The sequence below is a fragment of the Pan troglodytes genome, chromosome 2 (assembly GCF_028858775.2).
Source record: "Pan troglodytes isolate AG18354 chromosome 2, NHGRI_mPanTro3-v2.0_pri, whole genome shotgun sequence".
Lineage (NCBI taxonomy): Eukaryota > Metazoa > Chordata > Mammalia > Primates > Hominidae > Pan > Pan troglodytes.
The window spans coordinates 151,934,473-151,943,884 of record NC_086015.1 but is presented as its reverse complement, the minus strand read 5'-3'; the positions used below and the strand labels follow the sequence as shown (position 1 = coordinate 151,943,884).

The window sequence follows — 9,412 nt, the reverse complement described above, 5'->3', positions numbered from 1 at the left end:
TGAATTATTAACTAAATAGAAGCCTTCACGCTGGGCGCGGTGGCTCACGCCTATAATCCCAGCACTTTGGGAGGCCGAGGCAGATGGATCACCTGAGGTCAGGAGTTCGAGACCAGCCTGGCCAATATGATGAAACCCTCTCTACTAAAAATACAAAAAGTTAGCTGGGTGTGGTGGCAGGCACCTGTAATCCCAGCTACATGGGAGGCTGAAGCAGGAGAATTGCTTGAACCCAGGAGGTGGAGGTTGCAGTGAGCCTAGATCATGCCATTGCACTCCAGCCTGGGCAACAAGAGTGAAACTCCATCTCAAAAATAAAATAAAATAAAATAAAATAAATAAATAAATAAATAAAATAAAATATAAAATATAAAAGCCTTCTTTCACCAAGCCAACTCACCGTACTTGAAAAATGATGTAACTGATGTCCAAAAAGATGAATTTCCACAATGAGAAAGAGCCAGCATTAGAAATCTGACTAGCCTTTTTTCCCCAAAAGCTTAGAATGAGGTAAATTTTAATATTGTGTATATTGAAATTTACACCTCAGAAATGGGTGTAAATGGGTGTATATTGAAATATATATTTCAATATAAATGTAGCTTTTGCATTCTGTTGGGCACCTAGATCTCTATGGTAAATATTCTTTTCTGTATGTATTTTTTAAATGTACCAAAAATAAGGAGTCTACCTAACCTGTAAATATTTTCATGAAGAATACATAATGGCATCCTATCCTAACATTTTGGTAAGTAGGGTCTCAACTCCAAGATTATGTTGATCTCACTGAAAAAGAAAGAATAATCATCAAGGTTAGTAACATCTATTTCACAAGTGAGATGGGGTAAAATCCCAATATAATTTGATGAATGGAACATGTTATTAATACCATTAATAAATACATGATATAGGGGATATCTAAATACAATTATCTATCAGAAATCTTGCCAACTATAACCTATGAAATAGTTCAGCAAGTTTAAAATGCTTACAATCACTTGGATTAAAATGACTATTGAGCAGGGCATGGTGGCTCACACCTGTCATCCCAGCATTTTGGGAGGCTGAGGCGGGCAGATCACCTGAAGTCAGGAGTTTAAGACCAGCCTGGCCAACCTAGTGAAAACCCATCTCTACTAAAAATACAAAAATTAGCCAGGCGTGGTGGTGCGTGCCTGTAATCCCAGTTACTTGGGAGGCTGAGGCAGGAAAATCGCTTGAACCTGGGAGGCGGAGGTTGCAGTGGACTGAGATCACACTACTGCACTCCAGCCTGGGCAACAGAACGAGACTCTGTCTCAAAAAACAAAACAAAACAAAACAAAACAAAACAGAACAGAACAAAACAACAACAAAAACAAACACATACAAAATATCCTCAACTATTGAAAAAAAAAAAAAAAAAACAGTTATAAAGCTGACCTGGAGGCCTGGAGGGATTTTCTATAGGACGTTTATGCTATCACTTGGGATAAGGTAAAATTTATTTTTTTGAGGTGATCCTTTGTGAAAATAGTAGAAGACCTTTGGGGTGAGTGGCTGGCATTACATTAATGAAATTAAAAATAATATAAAAATAATATAAATAAGGCATATGGAACCATATTTATTCACAAAAACTTTATATTTGGGAATGTGAAGGTAATATAGTCTGCTTTGTGGAAATTCTGCCCAATGGCCAAGGCCTCTCTCTGAGATGACACCCCCTTGCCCACAGCAACCATCAATTATTTTATGCATAACTCCAACCCTTTGGCCACAGTTTATTGGACCAGAATGAGCACTTCAGTCTGCCCTGTATGAACTTCAGAAGCACTGAAATCCTTTAAATAGAAGAATGAAGCAACTGTCCGATGGGAGCAGAAATGTTAAAGTACAATTTTCAGGCACAGTTGCATCCTGGCCCTTGCATGTGGCAGCTGGATCCTTACGGTAAATCTTTCTTTTCTGCTTAAATTTAGGCTGGGTGTGGTGGCTCATGCCTGTAATTCCAGCATTTTAGGAGGCCAAGGTGGGAAGAATACTTGAGGCCAGGAGTTTTGAGACCAGCTTAGGGAGTATAGTGAGACCTCCATCTCTGTAAAAAAGTAAAAAATAGTAGCCAAGAGTGGTGGAGCAGGCCTGTAGTCCCAGCTATTCAGGAGGCTGAGGTGGGAAGATTGCCTGAATCTAGCAGTGGGAGGTTGCAGTGAGCTGAGATCACACCACTGCACTCCAGCCTGGGGGACAGAGTGAGACCCTGTCTGAAAAAAAAAAAATTAAGTAAATACCCCATTCTGAGGTTATGGTGATATATATTCATACCTAGTTGGTGATATTGTAAATTGTTATGTTTTCTGGGAAATATTTGATAACAGGTAGTTAGACTATTAAAAAATGTTCATACGTGTATTTCAGTTGCACCACTTCTAGGAGTATGGGAAATTTCTCAGATTCACATACTTGAATGCTCATCTCAGTGTAATTTATAATACTAAAAAAATCAGAAAAAGCTCAATTTTCCAATTTGGTGACTAGTTAACTATATCAGGGTATGTCCATATTTTGTAGTATTATACAAATATTAAAATGTTTTAGAAAAATATTTAATTGGGTAGGAAACTACTATGCTATGACATTAAGTGAAAGATCTGTATACAAAGTACTATACACATCATGACTTCAGTATCAGGATTGACACATATATGTGTGTATAATGAATGAGAAAAGTAGAAAATAAAGTTCCCAAATGTTAAAATAATGATTTTTGACCAGGGAAGCTAAACACAACTTTTATTTTTATGTTATTCTATATCTTCTAACTTTCCTACGATAATGTATACAATTAGAAAAATTCTGTTATTAAATTACTTGTAAAATAATGTATTATTCTAGCATTATAGCAAGAGTTAATTTTTTTCTTTATTATGTGAAAAACTGAAAAATTCAAAATGATGTATTTATTCCACGTCATGCAGTAGAACAAAATGCTTTTTCTTTATCTTTTCAATGTCAGGATAAAAAATCTATAACCAATAGTATTAAACTATCAGTTGTATCAAAATTTAAATAAAAATATATTCATACTCATTCAAGGTAGTCTTATTTTAAAATAAATTAGCATCTATTTTAAGTAATGAAGATAAATACATTGCAATAAAATTATTTTATTTTAAAGTAAATATAACTTTGCCAGATTTTAATCAATTAACAGCAGTTTAGAGATATAGATATACATATACATATATGTGTAGAATATATACTTTTTTAAAACAGGAAGGCATACTTTATGATATATAATCTTTTTACCACAAACTATATACACTTCTCAGATATTAAATCAAACTAATATACTAGGAAGACACTACTACTTGGGACCAGCGCAGCACTTTTACAAGTAGTTTAACTTTTATATGTGACTTTAGTAACACCATTATACAAATAAGCCATCTTACGGGCATTGTTTTGGCAGTGTAAACCTATAAGACACAGGTTGAATTTCACAAAAAGATCTGCAACTTGACGACTCCTGCTTAGCAAATCTTTGTACAAAATGTGCAGTACCACGTGCAAGTGTGGCACAGTTGCTAATAGCTAAAAACAGGCACAAAAACTTTACTGCCCTTTGGAAACTGGACAGAACAATCTTGAACTCTCATCTCCTGTTGCTCCTCTAACAATTTAATATATTCTAAATACCTTTATGTGGAAATAAAAAATAACAGGACAAAAGCAGGCTAGGGAGATTGCATTTCTGTCAGTAAAATTTCTCAAATCAACACATTCATCGGGTTTCTGACATTGTTCTTCGAGCAGCCGTCATCTGTCTAATGCAAAATGTGGCTTTGCTTTGTCTTGTTGCAAAGGGAAGGAAAAGCTTTTGTTCAGAGCTTTAGAAAAGTCAGTTCAGTCCACATAATGCATTTTCTCCTTCAATTCTGAAAAGTAGCTAATGCTCATTTGGTAGTGAAGTGCTGCAGAGGAATGTTCTCTTGCTCCTTCTTTCACAAAATTACTTTATGGACAGGTTTCGAACATGTCACTCAACCTCAAAACACGGTGCAGGCTTCTTGGTGGATGAGCTTACATTATCTGAGGGGCGGTAGGAAAGCGTGCTCATTTTTGTTGAAAGGTTTGAGTGGGATTTGGCTTTTGGGGGAATATATTTTAGAAGCTGGAGAAAATATTTTTTAAATTTTTTCCCCAGAAAGCCATAAAAAAGAGGATTCAGGCAATTGTTAAAATAAGCTATACAAATGGTGATAGGCATGGCCGTGTCCACAATATCTGCAATTCTACAGTCACGTATGATGCCTAGTTGAATCAATACATCCAGAAAAGTGAATATTTGGTGGGGAATCCAGGAAAAGAAAAAGAAAAGCACAATTGCCATAATTATCTTAAAAATATCATCATTTCTTGGTTTGTTCTTCTGAATTTCATAAGCCTTCTTTAGGGCCTTCCAAATAAGAGTATAACTTGTAAGAATGATCAGAAAAGGAAACAGGAAACCCAGTATATTTTTGGTCAGGCCCAGCCCTATCGGGAGGGTTGAATTTTGGGACTCATAATGGAAAGCACAAACTGTAATATTGGTGTTCTCAATGAAAAATACATTTCGATGGATTATAGCTGGCAAACTGGCCAAGCCTGCCAGCAGCCAAATGATGATGCAGGTGACTTTCGCTACAAGCATTGTGCGTCGAAGGCGGGACTTCATTGGGTGAACAATAGCCAGGTATCGATCAATGCTGAGACACGTGAGTAGAAACACACTAGCGTACAGGTTGAAACTGACGCTGGCTGAAGCAATCTTACATAGGTAATTGCCAAAGGGCCAGCGGTATTCCATAGCTGTGTAGACAGCCCATAGTGGCAAAGTCAGTAAAAAGCATAAGTCAGCCAGTGCTAAATTCAAAAGAAAAACACTGGCCACAGTCTTCAGCTTCATATAAAAGTAAATGACTATCACCACCAAGCTGTTTCCAAATATTCCCACCACAAAGATGATACTGTATAAAGTAGGAATCATGACAAATATGTAATTATGCCTTCCAGCTTTGGGACAATCATCTTGGATTCTTTTAATACCATCTTCAGTAGAAGAGTTGAGAATCATTTTGATCACCTGGGCCGAATTTGTTGCAAACACTATATCAAATACACCTGGGGAAAATAAAAATAAAATGGTAAAGAAAAAATTCTTATTGTAAACAAACTAACAAACATTCATTTCTCAGTCATAAACGTAGTAACTCAACTTTAGTCTTAGGAAAAAATACTGGATCATATTTCTTAAGGAAACACTGTGAACTGATAAAGCCTAAGAAAGCACACTTAAATTTTAGAACATAATTGCTTTTGTAGAAAATGGTATCATCCAGAGAAGTGAAATTGGGATTCTATGTGAATAAACCTATCTAGGTCCTTTTCCTTTTTTTCTATAAGTAAATCTTGGTTTCCAAATTGATTAAAAACATAACCTAAATCTTAGAAAATACTACTGAATTAAATTAGTTTTTCAGAAAGACTTGAAAGTTTTTCCTGAGGTAAGCAGGACCAATTCATTTATCATTAACCTCAGAAGTGTGACACATTCATATTCTTTAAACCATTTCTTTCCTCTCACAATCTTTACTTAGGTATAAAGATTATAAGTATTCTCCCTTAAGTGGTCAGAATAGCTGCCTTTAGGTGACTGACAAATTGGTCACTGTGGCAATTGATTTAAGAGGCGTAGGAGGTAGGGCTCGACTTTGAGGAATAGGATTTTTTCCATGGTTTTCCAGGCCTCTGCAGTCAGTAACTACTTATTCTTTAACTTCCAATTCAGTCTAGCAAAAGTGCATGAATCTTCTAACCTTCATACCTGCCGGCCATTTCTGAAGTTAACTCTGTGGTTAACCATTTGTGTAACAAAGATGTCAAATGAATAGGTTTGGCTAGGATTATCAAGAAAGCATGTCTTTACTGAGGGCTTGAGAAAGCAGCAGGTTTTTTAGAATTCTGGGGAGAATCAGATGCTCAGGAATGGGCTGCACAAAGCCATGCAAATATTTGCTCTGATTTTCTACATAATCAACAGTCAAGCTATTCATTTATGTGATTTAGAAAATCAACACATTCTGCCCTGGATAACAGTCCATCAGGAAGTCCCAGGAAGGAGGCTGAAGGTTCAGTGAGAGTGACATCACAGAATGTGGTACAGCCACACTCTGAGGTGAAGGTCAGCATTGGGCACAGGCCAGGACAGCTAGGTGGGCAGTGGTGCTGGGCACACAGATCCTATTGCTCTACCAGGAGCAGGTCCCCAGATGAATATGGCTGAGCATTCTCTTGCAATGGCATGCCCTGGGGAAAAAGAGGATCAGAAATAAGACACCACTGCCATGCCAAGCATGGTTGTGCTTGGCATTCAGGAGAGCTGAACACATGTTCTTAGAGTAGTGTTCACTTTGGTGCAAAGGGATGCTGTACAAGGGATACAACTCCAGTAGTCAGCTTTTAAGACATAACACATGTGAAGGAGTTCTTAAGTGGTCTCTTTGCCTTCCCTGAGTAAGTAAAGTTGTTCTCCCTATGTAAGTTTTTGGTTGCATGTCCTCATTATTGTTCCTTTTTGCATCCAGCTTATATAATGTACATCCATTTCTTCTTTGACTCACCAGGACATTAGTATCCACAAACAGGTGTTATCTACCCTAAATGTGACATCTTTGGTGAAGCCTTCCCAACTTTTTTGAGCACTTTGACATTTTGGATGTAGGTTTGACACTTTTTTTTTTTTTTCTGAGACAGAGTGTCACTGTATTGCCCAGGCTGGAGTGCAGTGGTGCGATCTTGGCTCACTGCGATCTCTACCTCCCAGGTTCAAGTGATTCTCATGCCTCAGCTTCCCTAGTAGCTGGGACTACCAGTGTGTACCATCATGCCCAGCTAATTTTTTTATTTTTAGTAGAGATGGGGTTTTGCCATGTTGGCCAGGCTGCTCTTGAACTCCTGACTTCGGGTGATCCACCCGCCTTGGCCTCCCAAAATGCTGGAATTACAGGTGTGAGCCACCGCACCCGGCCTTGAAACTTTATTGTAATCATCTGTTGACATATCTGTCTTCTCCACTGGTCTGTCAGTTGCTTGTGGGGAGAGCCTGTTTAAAGTTTACTAGTGTTTACTTGTTTCCTTGTTTACTGGTGTAGGGCCTGGTATGTTCCAGGAGGCAGATGATAAATGTCGCGTGAATGAGTGACTGAATGGACAAATGAATGGGTGAGCAGCATAGAACTTACAGCCATGAATATAGTGTATCGAGACTAATTTCTGTGAAATCACATGTTGCTCCTTGCAGAGTTTCACAGAGAATACTCAGTGTCAACTTGGGCCTCACCTTGGACAAAAAAACAGAAACAAAAACAAAACAAAATAAACAGGTAGAAAATTCCTTGGTGCTTTTAGAAACTTGTGGTTTAGAAAACAGAAGATGAAAAGAAGAAATAATGTAACAGAAACTAGGGCTAGGCTTTTAGGGAGGTATGACTAGTTCTTCCTCACCCAGAGGATTTCCCTATACCTTGTAGATTTTCCAGTTCATCTTACTATTTTTTCTGAACTTATGCCAACTTAGAAGTATAAATTCATTTATATAAACACATATTCTTTATTAAAAATTAATTAGTCATTAAAGGGTTAGGGCTAGCAGTCATTTGTGCCTTAATGTGGATTAATTTACCTATTTACTATCCTTTTAACCATCTAGTAGAGATCAGCTGGATTTTGCTTAGAAAAAGAATTAGTAATGTAAAGGTTAAGGAACCTCGAAGGTTGAAAAGGGCCTGGGTGAACTCCATAACTGAAAATGAGGGCAGAGGTAAATATTTGGTTCAGCTTGGGAATAAGGGCAGTAAAAAATAGAAGGGAGTACACTTTACGCTCTAGAATCCCTTGGGTGCCCTGAGCTATGAGAACAGGGAGGAAATTTTCTTCTCCTTCTCTCTCCTCTTGACTCGACTTTGACAGCACACAACTCATGTGGGTTCCATTAATCCTATGTTTGGAGTGAGTAGAATTTTATTAACTAGTCTCAAACTATAACTAGCATTCATAATACAATTTCTGTGGGAAAAAGTCTGCCTTTGTGAGGATCAATTTATAAGCATAGTTTTGTACTCCAACTCCTTCACAAGCTATCAGCCTTTTTTTCAGTTACCATTGATTCATATTGACTGGTATTTAATATATAAAAGGTAGCTTTGAACAGCTAGGGGATCATCCCTGGAAACTTCGGTGAGGTATTATTACCTTAATGAGAATTCGCTTGAAAGAATCTGGACATAGCATGGAATATGCCAATTAGAAGAACATTTTACATAAATGTATAATGACCAGAACTCCCTGCCCAATAAGGAAACAAATTTTTTCCTACTCGAGGGTGGAGGAAAAAGGGAGAAGAATTTTAGGTGATAGAAACAGTGGAAGGAAGCACAAGGAAGTAGCAATGCAAATAGCACATTCAGTGGGTATTCACCAACTCATCACATATTCACTGAACACCTACCATGTGTGGGTGTCCAGGATGCAAGGGGAATAAAGTCACAGTTCTCCTCCTCTACACAGTTTAAGTCTAGCCAGGGGGACAGGAGCCTTAAAGGCAGTATTATCTTTAGTGTGTTGAATGTTACATCATATCAGAGGCATGTGGAATACTCTGTGTTTATCACTGACCCAGATTGGTGGGGAGTGTGGGGTTTGGGGGAAGGTTGGTGAGAGGGCAGTGTGGGTGGGGAGAGGGATCAGGAGATGGCACCTGGAAACCAGCCAGGTGGAGTAGAGATGGTGTCATCACTTGAACTTTGCCCTCCTTACTAATGCCTGCAGCATCATCTATGGGAAACAGCTCTCATAAATTAACAGATATTGCACAACGCTGTTGGGGGTGTGGGATCTGGATGTGCACTGGGCATTTCTAGATGGGAGGGTGATATAGGCCATTTCCCAGTCTGCACTTCTGCTACTGATAAGCTTCCCTAGAGAAATTTGTTTCTAAGGAAAGAAATAAAGATGGGACTTTTGTTATTGGCAGTTACTTTAGATTGATGATAAATGAGTGGGAAACAGTAGGGCTCTTTTTTCTTTGAAGCTGAATGGATGCTGGTTTGGTGAGAAGCCGAAGGAGAGAGAGATGTGATTGACTAGAAAAGCCAGATTTGTGAGATCTAGAAAGCAGCTATGTTTCAGTCACATCCTGCTTCTTTTCCCAGAAGAGTTATAGGTAGATAGAACCCTGATTAAAAACATAGGAGGATCCACCTCTTCCTACTTTTCCTATTTTTGGTCTTACTATTCCTTTTATCCAAGCTCTGTGGCTTATATGAATTCCATAGCACCATTTCCCCTTAGAGAAAGGAAGATGAATTTGGGGTTGAAAGACTTGAAATGG

General features: G+C 38.1%; 1 protein-coding gene across 4 annotated transcripts in view; it reads right to left on the bottom strand.

Annotated features, from left to right (window-relative positions):
• Positions 1 to 3,126: 3,126 nt before the first annotated feature.
• AGTR1 (angiotensin II receptor type 1) overlaps positions 3,127 to 9,412 on the bottom strand; it is a 44,841-nt gene continuing 38,555 nt past the window's right edge. For 3 of the 4 annotated variants that reach the window (XM_054680284.2, XM_009446608.4, XM_009446610.4), the window contains one exon: positions 3,127 to 5,145. In XM_054680284.2, the coding sequence (XP_054536259.1) occupies positions 4,019 to 5,145 (1,127 nt within the window). In that variant the 3' untranslated portion in view covers positions 3,127 to 4,018. The remainder of the gene's footprint in view (positions 5,146 to 9,412) is intronic. The other variant, NM_001071793.2, reaches the window with a different exon arrangement.